This window comes from Perca flavescens, chromosome 9 (assembly GCF_004354835.1).
Source record: "Perca flavescens isolate YP-PL-M2 chromosome 9, PFLA_1.0, whole genome shotgun sequence".
NCBI classification, from domain to species: Eukaryota; Metazoa; Chordata; class Actinopteri; order Perciformes; family Percidae; genus Perca; species Perca flavescens.
This window is the reverse complement of record NC_041339.1, coordinates 25,165,120-25,177,701: the sequence shown is the minus strand read 5'-3', so window position 1 is coordinate 25,177,701 and position 12,582 is coordinate 25,165,120. Positions and strand designations below refer to the sequence as shown.

The window sequence follows — 12,582 nt, the reverse complement described above, 5'->3', positions numbered from 1 at the left end:
TTTCTATATCTAATTCTAAATTAAACTAAAATAATAAAAAAAATAATTCTATAAATGGTTATTAAAATATTAGCCATGTATTTATTTTATGGAATTTGATAAAATAGGACTTGCATGCAACTAGATAGATAGATAACTCCCCTCAGAGGATATACCTTTTCAAAAGTATTGTGGAGATGCACTAATTAAAGATGTATTTATTTTTTAGGGTTTTATTTTATATTTAATTTGACCATCATTCCTATTGGTTAAGACAAAATTGTACTGGCCAACCTAATTGCTGAAATTTGTGGAAGAGGACACACTGCTAGAAACTACTTAACAATGGAGTCCGTTATAGCATGCACCACACTGATCCTACAGGTCCCAAGTGTAAAGGCTCAAACGCACTGAAAGCGCCTGACGCGTGCGAAGTACACCCATTGTTTTAAATGACCGTATACGCACCAAAAGCGTTTTGACGTGCGTCAAACTGCTTTGACGCGTCTACTCCGACCTTGTTTTGATTTTGGAGCATCAAAGTGAGGACCCAGCGCGACCAAAGTTTTTTTTCTGCAGCCCACTACATGTTTGGAGTTACGGTAATGTATGAAATGATGTGATGCAAATCAACATTTTTATTAATTCATGTATATTCAGGCCCCTTACGGCCCAAAACTGCTGTGCACTCTCACTACACGTCCGTCTCTCTCTCTCTCTCTCTCTTCGCTCTCTCACTGACTGACTGACGTCGGTGTTCATTGTTAATAAGTGAAACTGTCCACACCAGGCGTGAGAGCGGCGCAATAGTGGTGGAGATTCGCTCTACAAACTGCCTTATATTCATATATTTTTTACAGTAGCACGAGAGCAGAGACTAATGATCATGTGAATCACGCTCATAATTCGTTGCGCCAACACCACCGCAAACTGTCACAGCAACTGAGTGTGTGAAAGTTTCTTTAAAAGCCCAATAGGCTAATTATGTGATGACGTTAATAAATGAGTTAAAATAATGAGCGATTAATGCGGTGGAGGATGAAGATCAAGCACTATAACTACATATGTATAATGTTTTAGTGACCTGCGCTGTCACTGCAAAAATAAAAATAAATCAATCATCTGTTTCGTGTTGAAAAGTGACTGCAGGGTTGACACAGGTTTACAACCCTGTACGTCAAGTCTAATGTCTCCACTGATAGGGGTATCTGTAACATACAAAACATTTGCCTAAATAGCGACCCTTTCTAAAATACTGCCGGTTCTGTGGTATACATTGGATATACCTAATTGATTAATTTTCATTTTCACTTTCAAATAATTTGGTTTAGACAATATGAAAACTTAGTTATAATATTGAAATTAGTTAGAGAATGGTGGTAACATAAAATGTGGAATCTCACCAGCTTCGTTGGTATATTTCTGTCATTTTCAAGTGCCTTCCACAATTTTGACAATGACTCTTTGAAGGCCTCAAAATCAGAGTCCTGCTTCAGTCCATACAATATTGAAGAGTAACCAAGGACAGCATCATGAAAACAGGCCACTCGATCCACATCCAGGTCATTTTCTCCAGCAGAGATGGACGCCAGGTCAACAAAAACTTTCAACTCATTGATATCTGCAATTACAAATTTCCTTAAGCAGATGCAAAACGTGTTTAACACTTGGGGCCCTATTTTAACAATCTAAGCGCAGAGCGTGAAGCGCCTAGCACAGGTGCGTTTAGGGTGTGTACAAATCCCCTTTTGCTAGTTTAACGGCGGAAAAAAAGGGTCAGTGCACCAGGCACATGTTTCAAAAGGTCTGTCTTCATTAATCTTAGATGTGTTTTGGGCGTAACATGCAATAAACCAATCAGAGTGTCATCTCCCATTCCCTGTAAAAGCCATGCGCGTTTGTACCTTGGCACATTGCTATTATTTGCTAAGCAGGAAGGAGATATTTTAGGAGAAGAAACTGATCTGCTTCATATAGAAGATCATATCATAATTCTAGTGTCCGCATAGTGTGTGCATGCTGTGCACGAGCCTAGGCGCATTTTATATGGGATTAGTTTTGTGACTTTAATTCCAAGCAAAACTTCTCAAGTATCAAACAAAAAACACTAACTCAAGCAAAAAAATTGTCACCTCAAAGGTAAAACTTAAAACTTGCAAACAAAACATTTGTGTAGTTGTAAACTATTGGTCTTATATTTGTTTGATATTATGTCCTTTTGTTTACAGTTCCCTCTGCTTCTTTCTCAATGATCAGTCTTTTGCTCTCTCCATCACGTTTGCAGTCATGCTCCCAGCTTTCTCCTTTGCGCTCCCTGAGTTTTTGCTTGCGATTCTGACACAAATATCTTGCATGGGCGGGTCTTACAGACTAATAGACCATAATATAGCTACGTTACTAACCTACGGGTTACCTGGGAGAGCATCGTAGCTCTGCCCGGGTCCTGCAGGTCTCTACAGAGAGAAGACGATAATTAATACAGCTCTATTGAGTAAGGCCTCACGAAGAATACATGATTCCCATGGTAAATTATTAGCTCAGGATGGTAGCCGGTGGCTACAAGTTTAAATAATGTTAGCAGTATAGCTAACGTTAAATGCTAACTTAAAAAAGCTTTACTAGCTAGCTAGCTAGTAACTTAACACAACGAAACAACAAATGTCTAGTAACCATGCTTGCAACGTAGATCACAGATAATATATATATATTAATAATACTTACACTTTATTAATCTTGTAGTAATTCCCTGTGGAGTGGCTTGTGTGTCCTCCAGACCAGACTCTGAGTCTCTAACGTTAGTTTACCTGCACTGAGGCTGAGCTGTCACTCAAACTTTCCCTTAACACTCATTAGCCAATGGGGACGCACCCCTGCAAGACCCGCCCACGCGAGATATTTGTGTCAGAATTGCAAGCAAAAACTCAGGGAGCGCAAAGGAGAAAGCTGGGATCATGACTGCAAACGTGATGGAGAGAGCAAAAGACTGATCATTGAGAAAGAAGCAGAGGGAACTGTAAACAAAAGGACATAATATCAAACAAATAAAAGACCAATAGTTTACAACTACACAAATGTTTTGTTTGCAAGTTTTAAGTTTTACCTTTGAGGTGACAATTTTTTTGCTTGAGTTAGTGTTTTGTTTGATACTTGAGAAGTTTTGCTTGGAATTAAAGCCACAAAACTAATCCCATAATTTTACTAATGCGCTGTTAAAATAACAATGAAATGCTGCGTTATTGACTTCAGTCCAGGTTTTGTTGGTCAATGGCGCGATCACTTTCCGCTGCCTCAAGATAGCAATACGCCAAGATTCAGCTGAACACACCTTCCTGTAAGACCAGCACGCACATGGGCGCACAGATGGGCGCAGGTGCATTTGCTATTTAAACGACGTGGGTGCTGGACGGGAAATTGACAACTGCGTCGGTCTTAAACTAGCAAAGACACTTGCGTCGGGCTTTGCGCTGCGCCGGGTGCAAGATAGGGCCCTTAGGAAAAAAAAAATGGTATCTACTGTACCTTCGAGCGCTTCTTTAACCCACAGGACAAACTCTTGGCTCTGACTGAGTTTCTGAAGACACTCCCTGCGATCATTTGTAATGTCCATCAGGATCTTTTTGGTCTTCATGAAAGTGTCATCTATGCAATTCAGGCTGTTTTTCTTGAAGTCATCTTGACTCTGAAAAAATAAATTCACATTATCAAATTGTTGAGTGTATGATTTCTGATGTCCTATTTAACATACAAGTTTATGACTACAGGAAGTTCATTTTCTCAAACTAATCTAAATGATCTAGGACAGTGGGTGAATGTAAAATAAAGTTAATTATTTAAATGTCCATGTCTACACACCAATGTGTACAATGGAAAAGCTAATTACTTATTGACAGCAATATACTCTAATATGTCTATAATCATGTGCATCTGGAAAATACATTTTCCACAGCTGAATACAACTACATATTCTTCTATATCCACCAAAAGTATCTCTAACAGATTCCCCTTTATGAATGAAGCCATATTAGTATGTCTACTGTCTTACAGGTAAGGTGTTTCTTTAAAAGACATTTTTTAAGGACAGAGCTTCTCTTCCTGACTTTAAATTGTTGAAAAATGTACCATTTGCAGCAATTTCTCCAGTACTTTGAAGTCTCCTTCTGGACATATTGTGTTCCTGATATCCATGATGATTTTGGCTGATTCCATTGCAAGATGAAGCTCATGGTACTGTCGAATTTGCTGAATCCTTCCTCTGATCCATTTTCCATCATCAGATGGATTTGTTCTGCACATGATGTCTAAATCTTTCTGCAGGTCTTCGTAATTTCCTTTATAGTCCTCAAAGATGCTGTCTATTTCCTCCAGTAACAGTTCCCCACTCTTCAGACCATCATAGAGCCCTTTGTAGTTGCTGTAGCAGCTCTGGAATATTTTGCCGTAGACCAGGTCAAGAGTGTAGATTTCTTCATTTCCATCGAGATGTTCAGTGTCATCTGTATTAGGTTGGTCTCTTGACAGCTCTTCCACTTGGTTCATCCAGCACATTTTAAAGAGTGTGCTGTCTTTAATGGCATGCAATTCTGTAGCCATTTGACGGGTGATATCACAAAGGTTGAAATAAGTGACTTTTCCAATTGCAGGAGAGGTCTGTCCATCAAGAGTGTGAACCTTCATAAATGTATTCAAATTCATCATCTCAATGTTCTGATGAAGGTTTTTGTCCAACCCCTTGAAGTCAACTGTGAATTCAAAATATATTATTAAGAATGTATGATATACAGGTCTTTCAAATGTCCTTTCAGTCCTAAATCCTCAATATCATAATCCAAGATCTGAACCCTTTCAATGGAAAGGAGTAACAACTTGATAATAAAGCCCTGTCAGATCAACTGAATCACAGAATAGAAAATAAGGGCCAGCAGATCCTGCAGAGGAACCACAGACTTGGAGTTGGGCGCCTGTACAGTATGATTCTATTTCACAGGATAAAAAGTGCTATGTGGTTTAAAGAACCACCTTAATGTCAAGTGAGGTGAGTCTATTGGTAGCTTTGGTCAATGTCTCCACACCGCTGTTGAGAAACACCTCAGCAATTTTCTTCTAACCTCAAAGAGCAAAGTACTCACAAAACTGACTGATGCATCACCTCATGTCGCCTCACATTGCCTCACATGTTCACATCACAAAAATATACTGCTAACATGCATGTAAATTGCCCACCTGCATGAGAAGCAATAACAAGTCAATGCATCTGTATTCCTAATCCACAAAAAAATATGATGAAAACCAAAACAAACAAACCAATCATTTTCATGGCTAATAAATAAAAAAAATGATAGGAGGCCCACAATCACCAGAACCAATACCAAATGTGTCAGTAAATTATTCTGGAAAGAAAACACACCTTGTGCTTTAACACAAAGTTCAATATGGACAACTGGACCTGACGTGAATTTGCTGGTATCTTTTGACATATTGCTTTGCCTAGTTAAGCTATGGGTTTCCCTAGATCCTTTGATTCTTGCTGCATCAGCAAAATACATCTCTCTAGTCCAAATCAGCAACAACATAACATGGCTGTGGCATCAGCTTAGAACTGGCTTTGGTCTTTTTAGCACCATCCCTAAATAACGGTAAAAATCATTAATAGGTCTGGACCCGGATATTTGACTATTCGTTTATTGGGTAGGTTCGGATATATACATTTTTTGATAAGAAAAAAATGTCTCAAGCTGTTATGTCACAAAAAATGCATATGCAGTGTTTCCCATACATTGATTCATTTGTGATGACACGCCACATTGACTGGCACATATTGATTTTTAGTTTTTTTACTATGTAAAATCTTATTCCATAGTAGAGCTGGGGACAACCCATTGATTAGCTCAGCCCCTCCTTTTCCCACTCTCACTTTCTCTGTTTATCAGAACACAAATGCAACAAGAGCTAGCAAGCTAAAACACCCTTCGGTCCCCCTGCGTCAATCCCCGCCGTTAGGAGACTACTTCACCGGGAGGAGTGCAGACGGCAACTCCAGAGATGGACCTTCAGTTAATGGCTATAGAAACTCAAATTCAGCAAGCGCTGGGTTTAATCTGTGTAACGACAGCAAACAAAAAGTTTGCTGATCTGGCGGGAGGTGTGAGCGTCCAAGAACAGACCCCCGGCACTGGGGTTCGCACTCATTGACCTTTTTCAACCAAACCCCTTTTGGATTACAAACATGCATAACTTAACTTGACTTAACTGAAACCGTAAACAATATGTTTGCTCTGTGTACCAGCGATGCTTACCTTTGACATGTTGTGGAAGTTCCTGGCAGATTTGTAAAAGACCCCTGACCAGCTCCTTGTCACTATGGACAGCTTCTGCTTCCTCTTTTCTTTGTCTCAGTAATGTTCTCATTTTTCTGTCATCTTTACAACGACGATCATCGCAAAGCCCATCTGGAGGAACATAAACAAAAAAGTAGACTTACAACTGTGAAGTTCAATACAATCAATCCAATCAACAGGGACTAACATGAAATCTGTTACAGTGTGTTAAAATACAGGGAAATGAAACAAAATTAAACAACCTGAGGAAAACAAACCACAGCCAAGACGTTCTAAAATAAGTTAAATAAATAAATGAATACAATGACACATTGCCCTAAATGCACTAGAATACCTGTAATTATTCCACTTTTATTAATGTAATTATGCACTAAAATGTAATTTCGCTACTTATTACTGACAGGTATGCATATATTTATTAACACTACACAGTAAAACAACTAGTTTCCTTGTGGGAGGGGAGAACACACAAAATCAATGGTCAATCTATTGACTGTCAATCTAATGTTTGCTGTGCGGGCAGGACCTGACACACACGAGAACAGGCAGGAGCAGTACACACACACTGTGGGAGTGGTCAGAAATTTACCAGGAGGGGGCAGGAGCAGAATTAAGAAGCAACAGTTCCCAAAAAAAAAAGTTGTAGGGAGTTTTTAATCATTATTACCTGCTTTCAAGAAGTACTTTTGATGAATTGTAAAAACAAAACACCTCGTATTGACTATGTCGGCTATAAATTGCTTAAGCCAATAGTTTCAGTCATTGCACCTAATATTGCTTATATAATTAATATGTGTTTTATGGAAAATATATGTTTGCAAGCATGGAAAAAAAGTAAAGTTGTGCCAATACCTAAAAATAAGAAAATGTCTTTCTCTGGATCAAACAGTAGACCAATAAGTTTATTACCAATTCTTGGTAAAATAAATGAAAGAATTGTTTATGAACAGATTCAGTCTTAGTTTTTTAAATAACGATTTAATTACAGATTTTCAGCATGCATACAGAGTAAAACACTCAACAGCCACAGCCCTTACTCAGATGGTTGATGACTGGTTCAAGGATATGGAGGAGAGGAAAATAATAGATGTTGTAATGATTGATTCTACTACAGCATTTTATATAACTGATCATGACTTACTGTTAAAAAAATTGAATGTTTTCCGCATTATTATGGATGAAAAGTTATTTGACTGACAGAAAACAATTAGTTTACTTTAATGGAAGCTTTTCAAAGGTAAGGCTTATGGAACATGGCATGCCTCAAGGAAGTTGTCTTGGGCCGCTCCTCTACACAATCTTTACCAATGATCTACCATCTGTTTTAGATAAAGCAAGCATTTCAATGTTTGCTGGTGATTCCACGATATATTTATCAGGAACTGATATTGGTGCTCTAAATACAAAACTAGAGAGATAGCTACAGTCAGTTGTGGACTAGATCAGTAGTAACAAACTGATTCTCAATATATCTAAAACTACCAGTTTAGTGGTTGGAACTCATTTTTCTTTATGTTCCAAACAAAAACTTGAACTCAGTGTAGAGCAAACTTCAGTAGAGCAAGGAGAAGAGGCTAAACTTTAGGGAGTGATGACTGACAATAGATTGTGTTGGGACAAACATGTTCAGAAACTGGTAACTATAATGGGCAACACCTTGTTATTAAAGGTGCAATGCCACACTTATTATATTACTTTGTGGTAATGTCTGAAGTTCTACCATGGACTCTATAACATTTTTTGTGGAAAGAATGCCTTGGTTACATTGTTTCAAGCCATTCTAGCGTGGTATAGAAAGCCTACTGGAAGACTCAGCTCGATTTCTGCCAGTTCTCATTAATATTCAACAAGCTTAGCTGTTTGAATCTGATTGGCTAACAGCTAGCCAATGAGAGATTGGCTGTCAGAATCCTTTACCCAGCCCAACTGGGCGAGCTGAGGAATAGTAATGAGCTTAGGCTATATGATGTCAGCAGAGGCGTATAAAGTAGAGATGCACCGATCCGATACTCAGTATCGGTATCGGTATCGGTCCGATACTGGCCAAAATTAATGGATCGGATATCTGAGTATAATCCGATCCATTTGCCTAAACTAAACGTTGAGCGACATGCCGTAAAAAGACGTGTTATGACAAGTAACCAAAAAGATGAGCAGCATGTGTCACGTGCCTGATGCATGGATGGCAGGGAGCTAGCAATTAGCAAAGCAAAACCAGTGAGACCTGTCAACATCATGTCAGCTGTATGGAATTATTTCAAGCTCAATGGGGAAAAAAGCAAAACAGCTGAGTGCAATTTATGCAAAGCGAGTGTTTCGAGGGGTGGCAGCAGCGTTGGAAACTTCAACACCACGAACTTGATTAAACACTTAAAGAAGCATCACGGAAAAGAGTATTCCGAATTCATACAGGCAACGAGTGCCAAGAAAAAAAGTGCGCCGCAACAACCAACACTGATTGAAACAATTCAGAAGCTCGAAAAACTCCCTCCAGGCAGCAACAAAGCAAAGTTGATAACGGATAAAGTCACCGAATTCATTGTGCTGGATGACCAGCCACTTTCTGTGGTAGAAAATGTGGGGTTTCGACGTTTAATGGAACATTTGGAGCCTCGCTACATGTTGCCGAACCGGCATTTCATCTCCGAAACAGCTATCCCCAATAAGTACAAACAAGTAAGCGAATTCATTTTGAAATGCTTGGAAAACGTTGCTGTGATTAGTTTCACAACGGACATCTGGAGCTCAGACGTGTGCCCAATGTCATTACTAAGTCTGACCGCACAGTGGATAGACTCGAGTTTTGCTTTGCAAAAAGCAGTGCTGCAGGCTAAGCAGTTCCGTGGCACACATACAGGAGATTCCATAGCTACAGCAACAGAAGAGATGCTTAATACATGGAAAATTGAGAAGAGCAAAGTCCATGTCATTTTGAGAGACAATGCCAGTAACGTGGTAAAAGCAATGGATCGTCTTGGAGTGGCTAGCTTGGGATGCTTCGCACACACCCTACAACTTATTGTGAACGAGGGGCTGCTATCACAGCGTAGTGTAAGTGATGTATTGGCTATCTGCAGAAAAATAGTCGGTCACTTCAAGCACTCGCCCCTTGCGTATTCACGCTTGGAGGACATTCAGGTGGAGCTGAATATGCCGACCAAGCGCCTGCAACAAGATGTAAGAACGAGGTGGAACAGTACCTATTACATGGCAGAGAGCCTCATTGCGCAGAAACGGGCCCTGTGTGCATATACAGCGGAGTACAACCTTCCAGCTACATTGACTGCAAAACAGTGGGGGATACTGGAAAAGATCGTCGCAGTTCTAGCCCCTTTTGAGGAGTTGACAGAGTTGACAAGGGAGGTGAGCTCTGCATCTGCATGTGCATCTGATGTCATCCCCATTGTCTGTGTCCTGAAACGCATTCTCACTCAAGAAAATGAGGCAGATGAGGGAATCAAGAACATGAAAGGCACCCTCCTTGAGGCTGTGAACAGACGTTTCAGAGACGTGGAATCTGAGCCAATATACTCTGTGGCAACGCTCCTGGATCCAAGATATAAAGACAGGTAGGTGTGTGTGTGTGTGTGTGTGTGTGTGTGTGTGTGTGTGTGTGTGTGTGTGTGTGAGAGAGATCAAACATCCTTTAAATTATATATTTAGGGTAGGCTTATTCTAAATGTGCCATATGTGTATTCATCACTACAGGTACTTCACAAATGCTGAAACATCAAAACATACAAAGGATGCATTAATGGCAGAGGTAAGTAAGATGGAAGAAATGTTGAGGAAGACCACATCAGAAGCCTCAGAGCCACGAGAGGGGACATCGTCTGAATCAGCAGCCTCAGAGCCAGCAAAGAAGACTCCAAGGGTGGATGCTGCAAGCAAGAGCAGACTTGGAAGTGTTTTTGAGGAAATCCTGGAGGAAAGCACAGTAGAACCTGGTCCTGAGTCAACCACAAGTGCAAGCATTGAAGTGCAGACCTACCTCAGTGAGCCAACTATTCTGCGATCGGACAATCCACTACTGTACTGGAAAGTTAACCAACCTAGACTGTCCTCCCTGACGGTCACAGCAACTAAATTTCTCTGTGCACCTTCAACAAGTGTGGAGAGCGAGAGGGTCTTCAGCACAGCCTCCATTATCATTGATGAACGGAGAAGCAGGCTGACAGCTGAGAAGGCTGAAATGCTAATCTTTCTAAAGAAAAATTTGCCCATCATGTTAAAAAGTGAACACACTTAAGGACTGTAACACAACTAGGTCACTTAAGGACTGTAAAAATATGAGCCAGTTGTTTCTGTGACAGTTTTTCGAGCTCAGGCAAGTATGGCTTATCAGGGGAAAACCTGAACCAACTATTTTAGTTTACATTGCATTGATGTTTTCATACTGTAATGTTTAGTTTTATGTTTTACATACAGTTCAACTCCAGAGGTTACATGCAAAAGAAATGTGTTTCTACCCTTATATATTGTTTTCACTGCAGCTAACTTGATATCAGGTGAAACAGAGTGATTGCCTTAATATGCCGTGTCTACCATACTGTGTTACACTGTACATTTTATACTTGTGAGAAATGCTATTATTTTTGTTTTGTTTGTTATTTAAGTGGTGGTCTACATTGCAATTGTTTTTGCTATGCCATCGAGGTACTATATGCTACACTGAGTTATTCTAAATATTCAGATTTAAACCTTTGCACAGAGTTGCACTTTAATTTTTTTTACTTCCAATGTTTGAATGATGCTGAACAATCAGAAATGCTGCTAAATGTTTTGTGAAAAAGTTCAAATAAAAAGAAGCAGCAAGGTGTGCAAAAAACCTAACACCATAGACAAACAAGTACTTCAGGTTTTGTTTGTTTTTGTTTTTCACACCTTGATTACTGCTCTGTGGTTTGGTCCAGCACTTCAACAATTAATATTAAGAAACTACAAGTGATTCAGAATAAAGCTGCACGTGTCGCTCTCTCATGTGGGTTTAGATCAAATGTCGATAAAATGCATGAAAGCCTCTCATAATTTAAAGTTAAAAATAGATTTGTGTATTCACTAATGTTTTTTTATATATATATAATGTTATAACAAACAAAACACCTTTTACTTTATATAAAAAACTATCCTTTAGTACTGATACACATCATTAAACAACGAGGCATGCAGTAGGAGGTAGTTTTATTTTACCTAAAGTGAAAACCAAATCAATTCAACGTTCAGTCAGGTACAGAGCAATGTGTGAATGGAACTCTCTCCCAAATACTATCAAACAACAAAACACTCAGTATGGTTTTAAAAAATCACTTAAGAACAATTACCTTCAAAGAAATTTCAATATCTAATACCAATTTAGAAAGAGTCTGTTATAGGGCTTTTTGTTATATCTTATCTCTTAAAATATAAATATTCAGAGTAGAATAATGTCTTTTCTTTTTGATTAATTGCATTAACTGTAAAATTTTAATATGATTTGTATTTTCAAATGTTGTGTAATGTAAAGGAATGTCTGTGTGTGTATGGTGTGTAATGTGATGTCGTAAATTGTATTGCCACACGACAGATTGTAGGACCTCAGAAAGAATAGCTTTTAGTTTATGCTGAAGCTAATGGAGATCCAAATAAAACAAACAAACAAACAACCAAACTTTATGGCTGGGACTGCTGCTGCATAGTATACCTCCCACAGCCCAGAAATCCATAAGCATATAAACATTTCGGAATAAATGTGTTCTGAAATTTGAATTTCCAATACAATCTCAGGCTCAGTCAATATGGAGGATATATTTATTCATAATCCAAATTGAAAGTCCAAAGAGAAAACAAAGCAAGATCACATTAAAAATATTATTATTTTACTACGCTACTAGGAAAAATCATGCCATAATTAAATTCAAAAAAGAAAAAGGAAACTGAAAAAGCAAAAGTTGAAATGTAAAATGATAATTTAAAATGCAAAGCTTAAATATAAATGCTTAAACTGAAATCTTTGAAATATTTTATTGAATGACGAAACATCAAATATGAAACTCAAAATGTGAAATGGAAAAGGTTAAATAGAAATACTTAAATTAAAATCTCAAATAGAAAAAAAAATTATTTTATTTTAGCCTTTGCACTTAATAATTATAAAAATTAATAATAAAAAAGTTTCATCTTTTGAATTTTATATTTGGTAATTGCCTTTTGACATTTTAAGTTTCACCATTGCTATTTCTATTTAACATTGAGGGCCCTATCTTGCACTCAGGGCAATTGCCTTTGTACA

General features: G+C 38.4%; 1 protein-coding gene across 2 annotated transcripts in view; it reads right to left on the bottom strand.

Moving 5' to 3' along the window:
- Window positions 1-12,582, bottom strand: part of LOC114560947 (E3 ubiquitin-protein ligase rnf213-alpha) — a 65,161-nt gene that overhangs the window by 50,553 nt on the left and 2,026 nt on the right. Inside the window, exons 3-6 of one of the 2 annotated variants that reach the window (XM_028586577.1) lie at window positions 6,273-6,425; window positions 4,099-4,718; window positions 3,499-3,658; window positions 1,383-1,600 (exon numbers count right to left, since the gene is read on the bottom strand). In XM_028586577.1, the coding sequence (XP_028442378.1) occupies window positions 1,383-1,600; window positions 3,499-3,658; window positions 4,099-4,718; window positions 6,273-6,425 (1,151 nt within the window). Of the gene's footprint in view, window positions 1-1,382; window positions 1,601-3,498; window positions 3,659-4,098; window positions 4,719-6,272; window positions 6,426-12,582 lie in introns of those variants that run through there. The other variant, XM_028586578.1, reaches the window with a different exon arrangement.